This window comes from Colletes latitarsis, chromosome 6, assembly GCF_051014445.1.
Source record: "Colletes latitarsis isolate SP2378_abdomen chromosome 6, iyColLati1, whole genome shotgun sequence".
In the NCBI taxonomy this organism is placed as follows: domain Eukaryota; kingdom Metazoa; phylum Arthropoda; class Insecta; order Hymenoptera; family Colletidae; genus Colletes; species Colletes latitarsis.
In genome coordinates, this window is record NC_135139.1 from 7,915,238 (window position 1) to 7,939,260 (window position 24,023).

At 32.9% G+C, this 24,023-nt stretch overlaps 2 protein-coding genes across 4 annotated transcripts in view; one reads left to right on the forward strand and one right to left on the reverse strand.

The window, feature by feature from the left end:
• Nucleotides 1-20,576, forward strand: part of LOC143342312 (G-protein coupled receptor Mth2) — a 61,013-nt gene extending 40,437 nt beyond the window's left edge. For all 3 annotated transcript variants that reach the window (XM_076766040.1, XM_076766039.1, XM_076766041.1), the window contains exons 7-10: nucleotides 188-266; nucleotides 14,681-14,859; nucleotides 18,131-18,299; nucleotides 19,263-20,576. In XM_076766040.1, the coding sequence (XP_076622155.1) occupies nucleotides 188-266; nucleotides 14,681-14,859; nucleotides 18,131-18,299; nucleotides 19,263-19,599 (764 nt within the window). In that variant the 3' untranslated portion in view covers nucleotides 19,600-20,576. The remainder of the gene's footprint in view (nucleotides 1-187; nucleotides 267-14,680; nucleotides 14,860-18,130; nucleotides 18,300-19,262) is intronic.
• Nucleotides 1-24,023, reverse strand: part of Nha1 (Na[+]/H[+] hydrogen antiporter 1) — a 572,935-nt gene that overhangs the window by 215,304 nt on the left and 333,608 nt on the right. The gene's annotated exons all lie outside the window — the stretch shown is intronic.

A 24,023-nucleotide genomic window follows, 5' to 3' on the forward strand; every position in this document is an offset into this window, starting at 1 on the left:
TCTTTCGTGCTAAGAAACAATTTCGAAATCCAATAAAATTGCATTTGCAGTTCTTGTATTCAAGTTTGATTTTTCCATCTAAAATTAGGGAAGTTACGCAAAATCATTAAATTTTAATTACATCGCTGATTCCACATTACTAATTAAAAATCCAAAAACAGTATACGAAACGATTTTTTGATTTCAGGAATCGTCATGTATTTCTCTTTCTTGTCGACTTTCTCTTGGCTGAACATCATGTGCTTCGATATATGGCGGACCTTTGGGTAAGATACTTTAAACGATTTAAATTTCCATCCCAGGGGGAGAAAGAGATTCGACCTTTTCATCGGACTTCGCTTCCACTCTTTCTATCTCTCGAACTTAAACTGCTAAATTATCGCGGAAGAAAGTTTGTCGAAAAGCGATCCAACGTGGAGCGAGCCGCTCGATTTTAATTTGCGCGAAATAGAAAAGAAATTGGATGTAAAGTGACTTAAGCACACGGTGACTAATGCGAGAAAAATCGACCCTATCAATGAGGGACGAGATCAACGAAGGATCTTTATCTAAAAGTTTTCAAAAGTTATAAGGAAAGTACTTTGCACGTTGTAATTTTTCAAGTGTCGTCCGCGTAATAGATTACCCGAATGATAGAGCTTCTAAGAATATGTACTTACAAACGTAATTTATTCTTCTAGACAATCTTGCGAGTTGCGTCGTGTCTTCTCTTAAAATTTTTCAAGTCGAATATATAGGGTGTTTCCGGGTTAAATCACAAAACTTTAGGTATGAATTTAGGACCAGATAAACAAATTTTTCCTGTGTTAATATGCTCGCAAATGCTTATATAAATATATAAATTTGATTAGAATTAGATTAGCATAATTAGTATGTATTTTTGCAACCCTGTTAAAGAAAGCAAAACGTTTTTAAATGATGTACATAACATGGTTAAATAATATAGATATACATGAATATATATAAACATATTTAAATACGTTTTGTTTACTTTAAAAAGGTTGCAAAATCATACAATAATTCATTTGTAAATGCTTAACGTCATAAAAATCTGTTGAATTTCTCCCTATTTTTTCCAATGTTCTGCACTTTGCAGCTATGTTTGTTTTTTAGTTCCCCGTAAAGTACATACGATTTCTTTTTTTACTCGACTCTTTTATTTTACACAGACCTATTCTTGCATGTTTTTTTTTCACGGTACGCATCCAACGTGTGGGAGACCCAGGTGTACACAGTTACCAGTTACGTGTGAAGTTACGTAATATCCGCTTCCAACCATCCATCATTCGAAAAGAAGCATTTCGATGAACTTGAAAATATAAATTTATCGAAAAGTAACGAAAAATCCATCTAGGCTTTGATTGCAACAATTATTTACACGTTATTTCTTAGTATAATATTTACGTTTCTTGACGAAACAGATATTTTGTCGTTGATTTATTAATAGTTTTGCTCAACTAGATTACTAAAGTATCAAACTACGCGTCGCGTGAACTGTAATTACAGTGCATAATCGCGTTACACCTATTGATTACGCATCAATTAATCATAGTATGAACTATTCCACAACGATATTTCTTTTAATAGTAAAAATTGTAAACTCCATAAAAGAAAAGTCCATTGTGGGTCACCGCTATCCCACGTGACACGAAACGCGTAATGGAAATCGGGAAACCGAACCGCAGTCTCCTAGTTCCCTGTTTAAACTTGAACGTTGTATAGTCAGATCAAAATCAACTGGCTGCCCAAGGCCACTGCGATTCACAATCGCGTAAAAGGTCTTGATTTTAATCGCGGGAACGAACTTCTCTTTTCCAATGCCTTTCATTTCTTCGTCGTGTAAATATCTACTCAATTTCAATTTTAGTTCTATAAATTTCCATACGTCTATCTTTAATCTTGGGTTTATTCGTTACAAATATATAAAATTACTTGCTTTAAATTATTTTAAATTATTTTAGAGGCCAAAATAAGACGAAAATCAAGAATACCAATTTGTTGATGGTGGCTTCGTTACAAAGTTATTAACAATTAAATTCAAAAATTTCAAATCGTTCTGGAAAAATTATTTTTGGCTGTAGGGGTCAATTACAATCATTTTTGGTGAATACACATAACTCCGAAATCCTATCCACTTTTGAGAAAAAAAATCGGTTAGATGTTGAAATTTTTCGGCGGGAAAAAAATTTTTCAAATCGTTCTAAAAAAATTATTTTCGATTGCGGGGGTCAATTACAATCATTTTTGGTCATTACACATACCCCCGAAATCTTACTCAGTTTCGAGAAAAAAATTCCTTACCAAAAATATAATTTCTGGCCAGAAATATTGCCCGAAAATTTCATGCGAATCTTTAAAATGTCATAATTTCTGAACGGATTGGACGATTTTAATGTTTAAAAAAGCAAACTACGCGTATTTTGATGGAGAATATGTACAAATTGCAAAAATATTCGAAAAGTTGGTCCTTGACCCCGCAAAATGAGAAAAATCCCATAAAAATGGTCCAATTTTCAAACAGCCATAACTTCTACTATTGTGAATATATTTCAATGAAACTTTTTTCCGAAGTAGAGCTCATGGGTACCTACAAAAAAGTATTAGACAACTTTTCTGTAGGGCGTCAAACAAAATTATTAAAAATGAAAAAGGAATTTTTAAGAAAAATCGACAGGGGGTAGGTGCTTAGATTTTTCGGCGAAAAAAAAAATTTCAAATCGTTCTGGAAAAATTATTTTCGGTTGCGGGGGTCAATTACAATCACTTTTGGTCATTAGACATACCCCCGAAATCTTGCGCATTTTCGAGAAAAAAATTCAGTACAGTCGGAACTTTAAACGTTAATAACTGTTTAACGAAGCCTTCATCAACAAATTGGTATTCTTGATTTTCATCTTATTTTGGCCTCTAGAATCCCCCATTAAAATTTTTTCCAGGGTGGCCGAACACCCTGTATAGTTCTCTTGCTCTTCTGATCAGACTAATATGCAAGAAATCTAATTTATCTTTTTTGTTAGAGTAGAGCAGAAATACCTTTGATATATCTTTATTGATACAATGTGTGTCCCAATTTTTTGTCTTACATTGTTATAGTATCTGATGAGCATCGTATGAGCTATTGAACTCGTAATTGTATTAAAAAGGGATGATTTCATAGCAACATTAAAATTAAAGTATCTTCTAAATTAAAGATTTCTGGACATAAATAGACTAATACCTTTTTATAGAGAATGCCATATGCATCGATTAGTGGGGGAAAAATATACGATCCCAGTTGAAAGAAACAAAATAATTACTTAAACTCTCACCTTCGTTATAAAAATTCCTGCGTAATCTGAAAATAGTGCATCAGTACAAAGAAAGGGTATATTAATTGATAGTATTAAAATATTCATTAAAACGAAGTAAACTACAAACAATTACCTAAGTAATCACCGATCCTAACGAGAATCCACTCCTGATCTTGTGCTAAGTACTTCATCGATCCAATAAATAAATTCATAGTACCAAAGTATGTTTTAGAACCTGTTGACAAAATTTAGACACTGCATTAAAAAGTTAGTAAACGATAAAACTTTGGATTTATCGTATTAAAAAATTCAAACAATTACCTAAGTAATCACCGATCCTAACGAGAATCCACTCCTGATCTTGTGCTAAGTACTTCATCGATCCAATAAATAAATTCATAGTACCAAAGTATGTTTTAGAACCTGTTGACAAAATTCAGACACTGCATTAAAAAGTTAATAAACGATAAAACTTTGAATTTACATATATTCCTTGGACTTATCGTGTTAAAAAATTCAAACAATTACTTAAATAATCACCGATCCTAACGAGAGTCCTCTTTCGATCTTGTAATAAGTAACCAACGCAATAAACGTAATCTCGTAATACCAAAATCGAGGAACGACTACATCGTAGAGTGAATCCAGGTCGTAATTCGTGTAACGCGAGTCGAAAAGTTCATCAATGTGTTAGGAATATGCGGTTGTAATACTTGGCATACGGCTTCACAACGAATTTCGAACGAATTCTATTTCACCTCGTGGGAATTAGCGGGTCCGGGCATGGTTCATAATTTGAGAGGTACGTAAACTTTCATCCCTCTGTTCGCTAATTCCGGCGTATCGTCGTTCTCCACGCTAACAACAATAATCCTGGCCGTGTTCTCCACACGCGACCCTGATATGTTTACCGTGATTCAGTCTCAAAATTACACCCACCGCTGTTAAAACTACGATAAAGTGTCAACGGGGGACAGGTTACACGATTCTAGCGTGACGTTGAACGTAAACGCTGTAATCGACATCAGCGAATTTCCAGTCCACGACATTCGACCGTTTTCGTTCTTCGTAAAGTAATTTTTCCCGTGTTTTTTGTAAAAAACCACTCTCTTTCGATCTTGTAACACTTTTCATTGGACTCGTTCACTCACATAGAAATAAATAGATACTCGAATTTTACATTTAATTAAAAATTTAATTCAGTACGATAAATTTTAAAATAATATCTACCTTCTTTTCTTATTCTTTTATTTTCAACGCAATAGTTTTCTTATCCTTTGCAGGTACTTTCAAAAGTGTTTCTCAAATAGTCTAAAGGGGATAGTTTTGGTTGTCAAGGTTTTTCAAGAGAACTACGATAACTTAAAATAATCGTTACAATAATATCTACTTTCTTTCCTTATTCTTTTATTTTTAACGCAATAATTTTCTTATCCTTTTCAGGAATTTTCAAAAATGTTTCTCGAATAGTTTAAAGGGGATAGTTTTGGTTGTTCAGGTTTTTCAAGAGAAGAACTACGATAACTTTAATATTCAGAGACTTTGCAATTCTCACTTCGTCGCTTCGTAATTTTATCGATGGCGAATGTCAGAGTAATTGAGGTATATTTTACGATGCCCGAATTTAAATCCCAATGGAATTTTGCACGCGAGCTCACTTGAAGTCTGTAATATGCAATATGGTGGTAGGTGACGTTGAACTATTCCGCCATTGTATTAACCACTTGTGCTGAAAATTGATCAAAGTTGATCTACGATTAAACCAATGAATAAATTTTACAAGCAAAATTGTTCGAATACGCCTCTTTAATGCTACTTTAATTAAGGATAATAATTCTACGAGCAAAATTATATTTTCATAAATACATTAGTTACGACATACATAAGGCGCTAATTTCTTTCTTACTAGAGAATTTAGTCTTTCTTACAATTGATTAAAAACACGTTTTAGAATTTAAAAAATAATTATAATTGTCCATTTTGTATGTTCTGAAACGTAGTCATTCTATACATTTGAAATGAAAAATGAAAGAAGATTTTTAATTAGGATGCATTTGATTATATTGGGTATTAAAATGAAAGGTAAAAGTTGATAATTAAAAAAATTATAACACTTTGAAGTTTAATTATCGATTTTTTAATGGTTTTTATTATTAAATAATAATATCAAAGGAACAGAATATTAAATTCTAGTATCATTCTAGTGTGGGTTATAACGACGAGCGTGTACTGAAGATGTGCATCGAATGTTTTATGAATTGGTCGCATTTTTATCAAAACCAGCTAAAAAATTGTTGAATGTAGAAAATAATAGTACAAAAGAAAGCATCGTTATTAAACTTCTGTTAAACGTAGAAAATTATTATACTTTCACTACGTACAAAAAAGAAGTTTCGTTAATAAATAATAGTGAATGTAAAAAATTTTAAATAGTTGAATCATCTGCAGAAGGAAGCTTCGTATTGAATGTAGAATTCATTAAAATTCCGATTATCCAGCATACTCGGGACTGAGACAATACTGGAAAATTAAATATGCCGGATAATTGGACTATACCTACGTATGAAGCGATAATAACGAGGAATTGGATCATTTTTATGGGGGTTTCATCACTTTATGGGGTTAAGGAACAATTTTTACAACACTCTTAGAATTTCTAAATATTCTTCACCAAAATACGCGTCGTTTATATTTTGAAACATTAAAGTCCTCCAATCCGTTCAGGAGTTATTATTCTCGATAAAGAATTTTTTTCTTGAAAGTGCGTAGGAATTCAGGGGTATATGTATTCACCAAAAATGGTTGCAATTGACCCCCACAACCGAAAATAATTTTTCCAGGATGATTTGAAACTTTTAAATTTTCAGGGTAACAGACAGTTATGGTCAGACATTATATTTTCAGTAATGAATTTTTTTCTCGAAAATGGTTAGGATTTCGGGGATATGTCCATTGACCAAAAATGATTATAATTGACCCTTGCAATCAAAAATAATTTTTCTAGAACCCACCCCCTGTCGATTTTTCTTAAAAATTCGTTTTTGATTTTTAATAAACACAACCATGGTTAATGTAGTAATACAATTTATTAATAAAAAATGAAATTCCTATACTTTATTCGTCAACTATTTAGTATCGACGTCACTGCTAAATGCATGCGGCTGTGGCTTCTTTGTTTATGTGCAATATAATTCGTAATATTTACCGAAAAATAGTCGGTTTAAACATTCCGGATAACCGGGTGGCAGATAATCAGAGCTCTACTGTAGCCTAATTGTGAAGTCACTTGCAAAAGAAAGCCACTTAGATTATGTTTTCCATTCTTACAATCATTCGAGCATCATCGCTATTATTTTGTCCAATATAATTGATGACTCGCTCTTTCGATGGAAATACGTGTTTCAACGAGCTCATGCCCGTATCCCGCAGGCGTCTGTGTATCCTTTCGAATGTTTTCCTATTTGGCAATCGTCTATCGGTGAAAAGTTCCGCGTGTAGATGTTTTATCAAAACAATCGTTGCAATCATCGAGACCACAATTTAAATGCGTATTTGTCGTTTCTGCGTTCGTATAAAATATTAACGCTTTAATGCAGAAAATAGACTTATATTCACTAGTCGAGATTGCAACGAGAATCATTTAAACATGAGATCTCCAATAAGATAAATGATTACGCAAATACATTTTGAATTACAGGATCACCCATTTTCTGATTCTGCCCATAATATTTTTACCCATAAATAATCCTCGAGAGTTTAAGCAACGCGTAATAAAAAAAAATAAAATGTAACGTTAGCATTTAAGGTTGCAATTTAATTTCCGTACATAATTTTTGGTAAATATTTAAATCACTCTCATGTCGATGTAGGTCACAGCTTCGTTCTTTCTCTGCTCCCTTTATTTCCTCAGCATTTGGCACTTAAAATATAGATGCATTAAATTTAATTATTGATTCGTCGGTCAGTGGTTGCAGCCTCTTGATTCGACTGAATTGAAATTCTGCATACAAAAACAGCAAACACGACGAATTCCCGATTTACGCGAAATTTAAGGGCCAACCCGAGCGTTTCTTATATTGACATTTATACGTACCGCCATTTATTTTACCAAACAATACGTGCTACGACCATATATGTGTTTAATATTATATACATATCGATCGTTCTGTAATCCCGTCGATATTTTACGAATAACCGGATTTATTCGGAGAGTGTTTTTTTTTGGTTCGTCCATTTAATGGCTCGTCGGCTTGAAAACCATTCGGGACAACGGAAGGTTAAATTTTTAGCACCAGGGAAGTTCGTCTTTTGTTATCAGGTGAAGATTAATCGATCTATTGTGTTCTATCCTCGACTGATTTGTTGGGGGTTGTCGTTTCAATCTTTTCCCGTGAAATGATAAATTGAAAAAGGTTGCGTTTCGTGCTACGAAACATTTATAATTCGTCATTAAACTTCACAGTTTTAAAACAATTCTATCTCTTTCGTGTCATTTCCTTCAACATTCCTACTTCTTTTCTTCAACGTAAGGCGACAAGTCTTCGGTTAAACCATGATATTCTCTTTCCTTTTATTTATATACATAACAATCTGCCAGTTAAGCTCAAAACTTAACGAATCTTTCGTTCGATCGATTCTCGATCGTCTCGCGAACGATCAGTATCCATCGAAGGTTCCCACGTTGTGCCTCTCATCCCCAACGTGGTAGTTTGTGTTTCTAAGGCGCTATTCTAACCGTTAGGTTTGTAAATATGCGGAGAAAATAGATCTACACGAATGGAGAATCGTCGCGGTAACGTTCTTTGCTTCTCTTGTTGGCCTTGGGAAAATTGCAAAATCTCGTTTATCCATAACTCTCTCTTATTCTTTTCATTTTAATTCATGATTATTCACAACTAATTTCACAATGAAAGTATACGAAACAGATACTTTTATCGACTTTTTATTTATATTTTTATTCATTGTAATTAAATCGTACAGTTTTAATCTATCCACAAGTATTTTTTAAACTTGTCATATCTCTGCAAAGGTTACATGAATAGAAGATTCAATATAGCACCGAATGTAATATTTCGAACGAGTTGCTACTGAAACTTTTGTATACAATCTTTCATTGTTACTTTGATTTATTTATTTTCTTGAACAGCCCATTTCGTACGTTACTCCTCCTTTTGCACAATCGCTATATTAGTCTCGTGGACCATTCTAAAATAGAGTGAATCACTTAATTGTTGGCTCATAATTCAAGCAACCTTGAAATCTGAAAGTAAGTTTCATTGTACTATTAGAATCCTATCAAATCATTGCATATGATGTTTCAATTTTAATAATAAATTGCTTATGGACTGCATTTCTGGGCATAGTGTCCCTACGTCAAATTACTATTAAAAAACTTCTTATATTGTTCTGTCACAGTTACATCATTATCCAAAAATAATCGTAATGGTTCTCTGCTTTTTTCAAATAATTACTAGCCAACAAACAGATCCTTTTATCGACTTTTTATTTATATTCTTATTCATTGTAATTAAATCGTACAGTTCTAATCTATCCACAAGTATTTCTTTTGTCATATCTTCTCAATCCTCAACGAATTATAACTTTTGGGCGTACATAACGCTTCATTGTCTTCTTTAACATTGCAAGCAATTCTTCCTTTTTATATGTTTTTCGGTCAGGTGTCACGAAAAGCATAATTTTAGCGTTCTGGCGGAAACATTGCGAGTTCGTTCGAAATCTAAATCGCCATTGTTCGAAACAAATGTCTTTTTATCATCAATCCAAAGCAGAATGACAATGGCTGCAACGTGTTATTTGTTTAGTCAATTTAACCGGTTATTCGCAATGAGCGCATAAACGCAAATTGTTTCGGAATCAAAGCATCGAGCAACAAACGTCACGCGGAATACATGAACGATTAATAATTAATTAAGCGTTTGACAATTAATGAATAGGATGGTATACATAACAAATTGATCTTTTTCTTTTTATTTGGGAACGTATTTCAATATGCTAATGTTACTCGATCTATTTATCGATAAACGATTGGTTCATCTGGGTACAACATTTTGCTTGAACTTTCTTAAGAAAAATGAAAGAAAAGTACATTTTCTAATTAAGTGCCCTTTCAAGGCATTTACTGAAAGCAATAAATCTTTCTATACCCTTTTTCTTTTATTTTGAGTAAAATAAAGTAGTAGTATGAAATTTTTACACATGGTTAGTAGTCTCAGAATAGTAAACAATTATATAAATTATTTGTCAATAAATATTTGCTCGTAAGATCAAATTAAAACGTGTATTAAAAAGCACAGACAAGCAAAACAATTATCAATTTAAATGTATTCTATAATTTAATAATATATAAAAATTTATTACTATATTTGAATTCTAAGTTAATTTTAAGATAATTCTAAGAAGTATCTAAGAACAGTGATTGATGGTTATTCGATGAAAACAGTTTTGCAATACGGTACTTCGAAGAACAAACACATTGTCTCGACAATTACACTTTGCACCTGGATTCTTCGATATTCGTGTTCCGAGCATCGAACGCATCATCCGTCGAAACGTTCGAATATTAATCAAACCTCTTCCTTGCAAATAAACATTCTCCCACCCTTGTTTCCGCGAAGCGTTTACTAATTCGTCTCGCGCGTCAATTTTTTTTATCCAAGTAACGTCTCACGCGTGTCAAACACGTAATTCAAAATAATTAAAGACCATCGGGAGCAGAGAATGAGTCAAATATCACAACCAAAAAAATACTGTATATTTGTGGAAGTTATTTTTGAGTAACACCCACGCCAACGGTTTTCGACCAGAACTGTAATATATAATAATATACAGTAGTGGACGATAGATTACGATAAAAACAAATTATTTATTTTGCTTGAGAACCATATATGTATATAGTGTCCTTTTCTGGTAATAAATGATTTCTTTGTTGATGATAAATTAATCTTTGTTGGCATATTTACCAATAAAATTTTGTTCTTGAACATACAAATATGAAGGAAATATTGGATCGGCGAGGATGGAATTCTTAATTTGTTGTTAGTAGAATGAAGAACAAAATTTATTAGAGAATACTCGATGTTATAAAATACCAACATCAATGCTTATAAAGATTCGAGAAAAAATAGGAAGAAAAGAACTTTGTATTTGCTAACTGGAGTTGAGAAATGAATTTTATACGACGATACTGGGTAAAAATATTATTGATTGTTAAATAAGAACCACTATAACGATATTCCAAGATAGGTTTACGTTCTCGTAAAATTTTTATATGTTTTTGGTGGGATCATAAAGATATTTCGTATTTTGAATTGAGACCAAATGTTGGAATTATTTCGTCTAATTCAAATTTTGACCGATTACAAAAATTGTTAGAATCGGTACGTATAGAACTCTCAGGATTTAATTATGGCACCATAATATTAGACAACACGTGGCAAGAAGTAATAAAAAAGTATGTGAATTTGGTTGGAAAATTTTATCACACCTACTTTATTCTACAGATAATGCTTAAATAATAAACAAATGTAAAAATACCAATATACTAAAAACAGTATTGAATAATATTTTGATGAAAAATCAAAGAAGATTTATAGTGACGGTATAATGGGTGGGAGTTATTGAACGAGAAAGCAATACAGTTTTTCTTAAAATTCAATAGTACGTTTGAAATATTGCATTAAATATCTTTAGACAATATATGCAATTATTTTTTTATATTTTTGTTCGTTAAACACGTGGTTTGTGTATTTTTGTTTTATTATTTTATTTAGTTGCATCTGGCATTAGGTTGAGAAGCAGCTGTTCGTATTTTTCCTTTGTGCAAATTACTCGTTTCTTTCATATTGCATAATATATCTATGTTGTACAAATTAATACAGTAGAGACGGTTAACAATAGTAATAATAATACTTTACTCGTTTTCAATAAATTGGAGGACGTAATGAGACAAACTACAGTGAAAGAATGGAAACTATTATTGTGATTATGGAAAATCTCAACGTAAAATTATGCAATTAATCGTATTTAAATAATCAAGGCGTGGATAAACACGCAATCAAAGGTAATGAATATGAATCGGAAGTCAATCGGAATCAAAAGGGCAATGAATATACAATTTATATAATTTAAATAAAATATTATATATAAAAATAATGTAATTAAGAATATATTTATAAATATTTTAATTGGAAATAATAAATTTCATTTAAATTATTAACAATAATTTATCTCTATTTTTGGTTTCAATTAAAATAGTAGATATTAATTTTATGGATTAAATTTTTAAATGCAATTTAAATGTTATATTTTTAACTAATATCCTTAATTAATACTCTATTATTATTCTTCTATTCTCTTGCTGTAAAACTTTAAGCCATAGTCTGACATGTGTTAATTTACATTTAGATGGACATTTTCACTAGGAATGAATCAATTTATATTATTATATATTATGTATAAATATCGTTGTAATTATTAAAATTTACGCATATGTTGTAAGTTTTAATTAAATAATAAGTTTCAAATTTATTGGACGTCGAATAACTTAAGTCACGCGAAGAATATTTTTCTTTTTATTGAGACAAAAAGGATCAGGCCAATTACAAGTTAAAATTTATTGTAGCCGAATTCCAGCAAAATCTATTAATGGCTTCTTCTTCGATGTGAAAGGAAGTGCATATAAAATTTGTGTTGTGCAACCAATCACGATGATTTCAAGGCTATATGTATATAATAATAGATGCTACGCGGATGTAGAAGGGATAAAAGAAGACAGTTATAATTATTTGTTCGATTATGACACGTGATATTATTGAATATTAACATTTTTAGTGTACGTTCTTTTAATCTTCTGTTTTTATAACTTTTATATTTAAATTGCAAGTAAGTCAATTGTTTTGTTTTAAGTTTTGTTTTACAATTTATTTCAAAACATGTTAAGTAATTTATGCCAAAATTGTGTCATAATGGATCAAGTCTCTGTATATTCTTAGTATTCAAGTAATCTTTTCTTTTTCTCTTTTTACGAGAAATTGTTGGACATTTTCGTAACAATAAAGAAAATTTCAAGCATTGTAGTCAATTTCTGAATAATATATATGCATGCAAAAGATACAAAATTTACAAAAGGAAGAAGAAGTTTTGTTTAAAATTTCAATCAATTGCCTTCGACAGCCCACTTTATTATCTTTTCCTAGAATAATAAATTTTCATTGCTATAAGTAACTAGTATTGTAATCAATAACGCTTTTAGCTAACATTTCGAACGTATTTTATTAAAAAGTCATTTTACCTCTACGTAAAATGGATTCTTAAAACATAATTCTCAACTTTTGCGAGGGATTGGATAAACTATTCCAAGCTGTGTTAATAATTGCATAAGAAGACTGAGTCACGTGTGTATCTTTACTACGATAGTATCGCGATCCACACCGGATATAGTGTTATGTAGAAAATACATAATTATTTCCTTGTCTCTTCTGTTTTATATCGAAAGGTAATCTCGGAATTTGTTTTTTGAAAAAACGTTTGTTCTATTGGCCATTTTTTAAATTAAAATTATGAAATACGAAATTAAAATTAGATTTACTGTTGAAAATTAAAATTTTTGTATTTTTCATTGCATTTTCTTCACAAAATTACAATGGATTCTTCATCATTCCTATTAATACATTGATATTTTATTATTTAACAGACAAATATTCAGTTCTCTCATGCATACTAGTTTCTCTTCCTTTCCAAACGTTCAGTTATGCGTTGAAATTAAAACCTCAATTATAAAATATTTGATCGAATGAGCGCCACAAATACTTTACAAAATATTGGCTTTATTGGTATTTATTAGAGATCTGCAGATTTGAGTTCTCAAGAAATCGGGGAATTAGAGCGGAGCCCGATATACGAGGTCTGTTAAAAAAATAACCGAACTTTTTTAGTTGTGTGTTTGTGTATCGTCATAGCAATGAACAGTTGACAGCACTGCAATTGTCATAATCTTCCGTGTAACTGACTTTTTTAAAAATTGTTTATATCCTGTTTAGTTTCCGAGTTATTGCTATTTGAGTGCAACGTGCTTCACTGTTCGTGGCGATTTTCGCAATGTCCGAGTTACGAGAGCAACGATGCAACGTGAAATTTTGCGTAAAATTGGTGAAAACATTCACGGAATCGTTTGAACTTTTGAAGCAAGCTTACAGTGTTACGAATGGTTTACCAGATTTAAAAATGGTCGTCAATCAATTGAAGATGATCCTCGATCAGGAAGGACTTCGACTTCAACTGACAACACTCACATTCAGAAAATCAAAGATCTTGTGTGTTTTAACTGTCGCCTGACTATCAGAGAACTTGCAGAAGAGGTTGGAGTATTAAATAGATCATGTCATGAGATTTTGACCGAAAAATTAAACATGCATCGAATTGCAATAAAGTTTGGTCCTCGTTTGATGACCAAAGTGCAGAAGGAACATCGAGTGAACGTTTGCCAGGAACTCCTTAAAAAAGCCGACGATGATGAAACATTCATTCAAAGGATCATCACGAGGCACGAGAGTTGGGTTTATGGATTACGACATTGAGACGAAAGTCCAGTCATCACAGTGGGTTAACAAAGGATCTCCACGCCCAAAAAAAGCACAAGTTCGATCCTCTGTCAAGATGATGCTCACTGTTTTTTCGATTTCAACGAAATTGTGCATTTTGAATTTTTGCCTCAAGGTCAAACAATCAACGCTCAGTACTACGAAGGCGTTTTAAAAAGGTCGCGCGAAAAAATTCGCAAAAAGAGACCACAGTTATGGCGAGACAACTCATGGTTCCTTCACCATGACAATGCGCCTGCCCACTTAGCCTTGTTAATTCGCCAGTTTTGTGCCAAAAATCAGATGACTGTCCTCCCCCAACCTCCCTATTCCTCAGACCTTGCTCCCTGCGACTTTTTCTTGTTCCCAAAATTAAAATCAGTGCTGAAAGGACGCTGTTTTGACTCAATTGAGGACATTAAGAGAAATTCGTCACAGGCATTGAAGGATGTTCCAAAAGAAGCTTTCCAGGAATGCACCGTAAAATGGAAACATCGCTGGAACAAGTGTGTGAATAGAGAAGAGAAGTACTTTGAAGGAGATAAAGAGCAATAAGTTGTACGTTAAATAAAAAAAGTTTTTTAAAAATAGTTTGGTTATTTTTTGAACAGACCTCGTATCTCGGGCTGAATTATGTCGAACGGTTCCAAAACAGTTGCCCGAGATATGTCGGGCTCTGTCCAAATCTATCGCTTTTTTGGTGGACCAAATTTGAATTTTATTATACGTATAAAAATTTTGCCCCATTCTGTTTAATACATTCTCTACAAAAGGAACACTCTTTTTTTTCAGGAGGCTGCGTGGGAACGTAGGCAGGGGACGATCTCACAACAAAAAGTTCCTGCTCTACTGTTTGTACGCATGGGGCCTGGCGCTATCCATCACGTTATTCGCCATTCTGAGCGACAACCTCTATTTTCTACCGGAATATTTGAAACCGAATTTTGGTTCGTTGAATTGCTGGTTTTCAAGTAAGTTATCGAGCAGAAACAATAAGCTCTTGTTCGCCACGATACATCCCACGTTCGCATTGTTCGATATGTTTATTTGAAGAATCGGTTAAAAAAGAGCAAAAATTCCACGAGCTTTCTACAGCACGACCAGCACTGCTTCGATTTGTTCAGACAGCTGCAGTCTGCGGCTTTTTATTCAACGTTGTACCGGATTTATTTTCAATACATTTCTTCTCGAACTTCGGTGACGGAGCTTCAAACAATCAGTTTTGTATTAGAGAATGCAAATTTGAAAACAAAGTACTTAAACGACATTTGGATTCGATTTCAACATCTTTTACGTGAAGGTAAACGTCTAAAACGGTTAAATGCAAAATTTGTTATAGAACAGAGACCTTCAATTCGTCATCTGGAATATGTTAATTTACATTTAGTTTAGTAAATTTTTGTCTAGAAGCAAGTCAATATAATTTTATCGATCACAATTCACGTATATATCGTTATTTTTTAACTTAATTATATTTATCGAATCCCAAATAACTTTTAAAGATTAAAAATTCGAGGTCACGACTGTTATTTTGACATTTTAAATTTTTACTTGAACGTATAATAATTTACAAAGCATTTTTTTTTTGGATAAGTTAAGTTTTGCATCTCGAAGGAACGCATCGAAATATAAGATTATTAGGTCGAGTCTGGGAACTTTTTTGTCTGGCGATTTGCGAGATTTTACTCCCTGGTTCTTTTCTCTTGGGTGTCTTTAAATTTCTCGAATTAAAGCGATATAATACGGGGATCTCGCTAAAAGAACAACTTGGAAGTTCCTCGAGGATTTCCGTCCGGCGGAAGCACAAATTGCGACCGCGGATTTTGCGCTTTTCCAGATCAAATATTGAATTAATGCGCGCACTTCTGCAGAATTTCTCTCGCATTACATTCACGGCTGTCACGAAAGCCATCCACCGAAGAAGTTCCATTGTTTTGCGAGTAAAGAAGGTCATTGAAACACCGAGACAGTAGTTTCAAGCGTGTAGCACTCTGTCTCTTTACTTGTTTTTTTGTGGATATTGTTATAAATATGCGGTAATGATCTGAGCTCCAAGTTTCATCGTTTACTTCTACATTGATCTTGTAAGCTTTATTTCCTGATGAGAATATAAGATCTAAATTGGACCTAATATCGTTATAATATTGAACATAGGTAGTAGATTTTGAATTATGAAGAAATAAACCTGATTTGATACAACTATTGAGAAGTCTTTCGTCGTTAGTATCATTGGTATTGCAATTCCAACTTGTATGATGGGCGTTGAAGTCGCCCATCAGTATTGCATATTGGCTTTTATCGACCTGGCTGAAGATTTCGTTCCACTGAGATTGTGAGAGTGTTAAATGGGGAGCTCTATAACATACGAATATTTCGATTGGGGAGTTTACGTTAGTAATTTTTGTAGTCTGATAATAATATAGAATGTAATTTATTCAAATCTAGTACATCATACAGTGAAATTGTAAAACTGTTTCGATAGTAATACACACGCACGAGATTTCCCACGACCGCGTGGCGAGCTTCACTTGGGGGTTCCCCTATGGTCGACCAGTACTCTCACGTAAAGCGCCATCGTGCGGCCACATGTGCGCCATAAGTTTTAATCTATTAAGAAACTTCTTATATTGTTCTATCACAAAAATAATCGTAATGGTTCTCTGCTTTTTTCAAATAATTACTAGCCATGAAACATACTTTTATCGACTTTTTATTTATATTCCTATTCATTGTAATTAAATTATATAGTTTTGTGGTCCGATAATAATATAGAATGTAATTTATTCATGTTAACTTATGTTTTTTATATTTATGTTACAACAATACAGTGAAAGTGATAAAACTGTTTCGGTATTAATATACATGCACGAAATTTTCCGCGACTGCGTGACGAGCTTCACTTGGGGGTTCCCCTATGGTCAACCAGTACTCTCACGTAAAGTGCCATCGTGCGGCCATATGCGCGCCACAATTTTTATGCCAGCTAGTTCTACAGGTTGATCAGGACATTTCAGATTTTGAAGTTCCATCTAAGCTAAGTTATTGCGAATTACAATGAGAATACCACCCCCTCTGGAGTGCAGACGATCTTTCCTGAATATGTGCCATAAGTGGCCACGTTTATCATCCAATGTTTTCAAATGTTAGGGAATAGTCGAAAAGTAAATATCAATTTTCTCTGTTCTCGAATAATTGGACTTCGATCCTTTTTAACCGTATTCTTTAAAATGACGTCTAAAGTATCACATTCGAAAAAGCACTCTGACAAAATAAAAGCTTTAAAGCTGAACGAAAAATCACAGAAAACCTAAACTAATTATATTTATAAACACTTTCAGGATATAAACATCGTATAAAAGATTTAGCTAACCGTTGCTTACTACAGACAGAAAAGAAATTCTTAAAGTTCGTCTCCTTATAAAGACGAATTCCTGTCAAAATGCATATCTACTCCGTTCAAAGCAATAAAAAACTCTTGCAGAAAAAAATTAAGTGGTACTTGCTATTCGACTTTGGTTGCAATAAAATATCCAACGAAACAGCCACGAAACGTTTGTATTATAAAAAACTTAGCTTCTAGACGCCTTTAACGAGCCGACTCTTAAAAGCTGGATTTCGTACAAAACCATTGTTTACCAACACGAGGTAATTAGTGTAATTAGTCGAATAGCCGACACTCGTTTAGCGAGACAATGAAGAAAACTTAGACCGAATATTGTCGTGATGAAAGTATGTCTGGAAGGTTTCATTGCGTTTCCATCATGACAATTCCAAAAATATAATTAACGATTCTGACAATTTCACAAACTAAATTGCCGTGACGTTTGTCCGTGGTACTACATAAAAGTCATAATGCGTGAACAAAATACTACCGTTATTATCCAATACTAAAATTGAAATATTTTTTGAACCAATAATTTTTCATAATAAGTGGCTCAATACTTATAAATATAAATCGTCCAACTGGTTAGATGACCGATTATGATAGACAAGACTGACTACATATTTTTCTCAGAATACAAACAATAAGAATAGAAGTAAATATCGAGAAAGTTCATTGTACGTATACTATAAGAAAAGTCGTGAAGTTAAATGGCGCTAAAATAACATTGTACGTCAGAAGTTCTAAACGAAATTTTAAAAACGACCGTTTGACAGGTCGTTGTAGGTTTAGTGTTACAGCGAGATGCCGTTTTGGTGTTATCGATGGCGGTGGTTCACTTAAACGCGTCCATGTTACAGGCAAAGGTGAACTGATTTTCTTCAGAGGGCCAGTCGGGATTCAACTGATATCCAACGTGGTGTTCTTCATTCTCACGGCAGATCACTGTAACAAGGTGAAAGCCGAGATAAGAAGGGTTGCTGACCCCTCGGATCCCAGGAGTAAACGATTTCACGCCGACAAAACTAAGTGAGTCTATCGGCTGTCCCTTAAATACCGAGGATAAGTGAAACCCCACGAATTTGACGGGGATACAGTCAGCCTAAAAAGTATTGGTACAGCACTCAATTAAAAGAAAAGCATTGTACAGGGTGTCAGGCAATTATGTGCCATCATTTCAGGGATTCTACACTTTCGAATCGGTGGAGAACCTGAGTTTAGTCGTAGTTTCTTTTCTTGAATTGTTTGTGCAATTAAATTCACGCATTCGAACATAGAATTTAAACGTTTCGTCTAAACTTAACGATTCCTGAGTTATTGGACGGAGTACGTTTAATAAGATGGTTCTATTTAATATAAATATTTATTGATCTATACAGTATAAATTTATCGTATATTAATTGAGGGAAAAATTTTAATGGGAGATTCTAGAGTCCAAAATAAGATGAAAATCAAGAATACCAATTTGTTGATTGAGGCTTCGTTAAAAAGTTATTAACGTTTAAAGTTGAGTGAGAGCCTCTATCACGCGTATGCAGCTGTTCGCAGATTGCCGTTCTACAGGCGGAACTTCAAACGTTAATAACTTTTCAACGAAGCCTCGATCAGCAAATTGGTATTCTTGATGTTCGTCTTATTTTGGTCTCTAGAATCTCATTAAGATTTTTCCCAAGGGTGGCCGGACACTCTGTATATTTATAGATAAATTATCTATTCGATAAACCCATGGATAATATATAGATCATTAAATTTCTAGTATCACCTATTCAAAATAAAATTTGGTAAATAAAAAAGCACACGTAGAATATTTTTGATTGCTCTACAAATCTATCGAGTTTTATTAAGATAGGCGCCAGAAACTTACTATAAATCATAAAATAAACTCGTGACTGAACGAGGTTAAGAATAATAAAACGCTGACGAACGTTAATCCAAGATATGAAATAATAGATACTAATTTAAATTGTCTTTAATTCTCTTCCACCAATTTAGGTTAATCATGATCGTAAAACTGTTCGTCGTCATGGGGATATTTTGGATCTTAGAAATAGTGTCTTCCATCATGAATATGTACACCAATTTTTCCTGGAGATACGAAGCATTTTATCCGAGCGACGTGATAAACTGTCTTCAGGGTTTACTGATATTCATCCTGTTCGTAATGAAGCCACGAGTGTATCAGGCGCTGAGGAATCGATGTGGATTCAACGATAAGAAACAAAAATCCTCCAACCAGGGAATCTCCATGCCCCAAGATCCCTTCAAAGTGAAAAAAAGCGCTAGCAGCAGCACGCTAACTTCTAGCTACGCTGTTAGCTCGACACCTTGACCGGAACAGGTAGGTTCTCCGTTTCCGGAAACAGTTTCTTGAGGTCTCCGCGCCGAGTCAAGAACAAATACATTCTGTACCTTTTAATACATTATTTTTGTGTCCTAGTTATTTCCTTTCTTAGCGCTATCGTCGTTTCTTTTTGTATTTTGTACTTAAACGACTTAATTAAACGTTCGAAAATGGAATGAATGCACGAGTCCTTGATTTTGAGCGTGTGGAGCGATATTAATTAAAAGAGAACTGTACTTACGTATGAATGTCTTTTTTCAAAACTCAGTTTTTTAAGCATGACTTTGGTTCGATACAAAACTTGATCGAATTCAATTTTTTTTTTTTATACAATATATTTTTGCTATGACTGGTAGAATAGATATGTATTAAATGTGACATTAGTAGAATTTTTCGGAAAGTTATGGTACAAAATAAAAAGTTTGATGCTACGGAACTGACTGTGTTAAAGATTATAATCTTACTCGGATGAAAAATTTGTGATCAAGCTTATAGTCAAAATTATATTATTTTTAATTCCACGAAAGGATTTTATGCACTTTTTTAATTTAATTGTACGGGGGGAATTTAAAAGTAATATTTTGTGACAATTTTATTTTTATATACTATTTTATATCTAATAATCTCTTAATTGGGATACTCATTATTCAAATTATACTCCAGATGGGATATGTATTATTATTAATTGTATGGGTAAATTTGAAAAATAACCTTTTCTAAACATTCTCGTCTTTATAGAATATTAAAAACTGCACTATTATATGAACGATATTTTCAATTTTATTCACAGATTCTAAATAGGATAAAATCTATATTTGATGTAAGAAGTAAGAAGTGCCATGTTGTAAACTGTATGATTCTCTTATTATATAGATAGATTCTAATAATTTTTCTTGAAAACTCTTGTCTTTATGTATTGCTGTAATATTGTCCAAATTAGATGTTTGAAAATAAACTTTCCTGGAAATGCTTGTCTCGATGTATTGTATTATTAAAATATTATTAATAAAAATTTGTGATTCGCACTATGATGAATTGCATTTCTTTTTATATTCTTTGAAATTTCTTTGCATCGTGCATTATCCTGATAATATTCTACGGTTTGTTAATTTGTTTGTTACAGAGTGTTACAATTTTGGTTTTACATTTGACCTGCTACCCCCCCAATAAATAAAAAAATATTTCATATCTTCAGAATCAAATTATATTCTTATTTCGTAAGTGTCAAAATTATTTATAAAAGAAATGCACTTATTTTTAACAGTTTTTACTCAATTTAAATAGTAATATATTTTTAATCTTAAATTTTTATACGATTCTACGAGTTAAAATAAGACGAAAATTAAGAGGCTTTGTGCCCGAATGATTAAAATTACTCAGAAGATATATTCCATATACGAATCAAGAATAGAAGTAATTAATTTTAACGAAACGCAAAAATTGTTTTAAAAAAATTACTAATAATTTTCTCCTCGAAATGTAATACTGGCGTGTAAGAGTAATCGCTTCGAGCACTTAGCGTTTAAAGAAGTTTATTTTCTTCGTCTCTGTTTCTCCATCGGCTGGAATGCAATCTACTTCGTTGCTGTATTAGCTAAAAGTCTAAAAAACATTTGTGCAAAGTAACAACAGTCGTTTAATAACGCTCGAAGTTTAAGATAACATTACGACGCAATTAAGAAGCTAAATATTTGACGGTTTCCGTCTACTCGTTTGCCCGTTTCGACACTAGAAATTTAAAATTCGCAGCTGGCTATTTCGTTTTCGTGAGACTGCTTTGTCGTGGCTGTAGTTAATGACAAGCTTGTGAAACGTTCACGGGGTTATTTAAGCAACGACAATTTTGCGTTTCGTTCGCCATCAGCGGCGGAATTCGCGTGAATATTTCAGACGAGCGGTGTCGACCGGAAACAACAAAAAAGTAGAACCACGGAAACGCTTTGTCGTTTACAGCCTTTATTCCCGAATTTTGCGAGCATTAAAATTTTAAACGCGCCCGTTGCGATTCACGCAGAAATTCTTGGAACCAAACTCTGTTAAAAATCGATCAACAATTTGCAATTTGCATTTGACATTCCTGAACAGTACAGTGAGCATTTAACTAAATGCTGGAAGTTCTCAATTTGGAACTTATAATAGCTCAGAAGGCAACAAACAAATTTGTAACGTCATTTTATCGAGCTTATTTTACAAATTTTACCGTTACATCGAAGTCGATGATTGGAGGAGATTTCTACAATTTTATAATTACGTTTAGATACATTATAAAAGTAAGACGAAGTCGCTGAAAAATTGTACAGTTAGTGATAGAGTTTTCTAAGTCCGCTCGACTCCGAATGATCGCTCCGACGGTAAAAATCGTCGTAGGATCAAAATTCGACACACTATCTTATAAGAAAAAAACAGAAGAAGATGTCAAAATTCAAGATAAAAAAAATACAACTCGTTTACCAGCTAGACAACGTTAAAATAAAATACGCGTTAACGCAAAGAAACGAAAAGAAAAGTTTGAATAAACATAGTACAGGAGGCAACGAACAATTTTGTAAATTTTACCGTTATATTGAAGTCGAGGATTGGAGGAGATAAAAATTTCTAAACTTTTATAATTACGTTTAGATACCTTATAAATGTAAAACGAAGTTGCTGAAAAATTGTACAATTAGTGATGAAGTTCAGAAACGAAAAAAAAGTTTGAATAAACAAATTCCAAACAAAAGTAATTGTACTTTTGAAACGGTGCTGGAAATATTTGAAAACATCGAGATTCGTGCTTCGATCCAATAAGAAGGCTTGTTTATATGACACAGTAGTCTCTGGATATATGAAATTGAATCAGTTTCGCTCGGTTTCACATAACCGTGTGTGATAGCGTTTCTGTTCTACGAATCGACTTTTTTATCTTCAAATCAAGCCTATCGTGTATCATTGGGATTACTGAGAGTGTGACAGAGAGAGAGAGAGATCAATATGGAACGAGTGTCACATTACCAACGTCCAGTGACATGCAACCATGAATGATACAGCAACTAAAATTTTGATATTTCTCAAAATATTTTTTGTATGCAAAAAATAATTGAGTATCGATCGACAATGCATTTGTTCAAAGAACCTAGACTTTTCAGAGCACGTAAATTAATTGTGGAAGTTGAGAAAAATTATTAACGCATTAATAAATTTTGTATATAAGTTTAGAAATTGCATTTAAAATTAAACAGATTATTGTGATTGAAATCTGTTCGTGAAGATAATATAAACGAACGAGTAACAAATTTAATATAACAAATAAATTAAGCGAATCAAATAAAAATTAAAGCACCGCAGGAGATCGTTGAGCCGTTCATAATCTCGTGGCCAAAATGGCGCCCCCTATAATAAGGTTGAAGATCGTACGGGGGATTCCCATGACTTCTGTTCGGTTCGAGTCGCGTCATGCAATGTACTTTATGTTAAACTATGTAAAATCTAAAGAATAATTAAAGTGGTTGTGTTTAATATTTAAATATTGTCTATATATATTTATTTAATCAGTTCCTATGAAACGGGACCTGTTATTTTTCAACAGAGATTAGTTTAAAACAAAAATTTTAACGTAAATTATAGCCTGTGACGGTCCCATGTGTTTAACGTAACCATGTTAAAATATCATAATTCAACATAAAATGATATTACGCAATTATTGTTGCAACTTCCATTCTGCGTCTCGTTTTTATCGCGCCACTAATTGCAACACAGACGACGAAAAAGCTTAAGCATTCACGTCCGAAGTTCAGAGCGCGAAACGTTCTTCTAAATTCCGGGAACAAAAGCAGCGTCCGGAAATCTGCTAGCAGTTTTAAAATCTGCCTTAAATCACGCGGAAGCGCGATAAACGGTTTTTCGAAAGCTTTATATCCGTCTCACGGCATCCGAGGAAACGTTGTGCCGATTATTTGTGCTCCGAGGGAAAATAATCGCGAAATACGAGACTCGACGTTCCACAAACGCCTCGTGAAACTACCGAGAATCGCGAGTTTTCATGAAAATTCCACGTTTTCCTGTCGTACACCACAACATTCCCCAACAAATTTCCAAAGTTTTGATAAATACCTTTAACGTAATTTATTTTCTTCGTCATAGTTTAATTTGTTCCTTCGAGCAAGAGGATCTTGTTAATATTTAAACGCCATCTTCCGTTTCACACTATAGGTTTATTATTTGACATTATTATTTCTTATCAGATCATCGGGATACAATAATACATTAGAATAATAGAACAATAAAAAGTTTGCGGTAAATTTATTTTTGTTTGAACACATTATTTGTTTAAAATACGTTCCAATTAAGGAACAGTAATGTTTTTAATGGCCATTGCATAGTAAAGCTTGAAACATATTAAGTTTTCCATGGAAATAATAAACCTTAATGCAAGT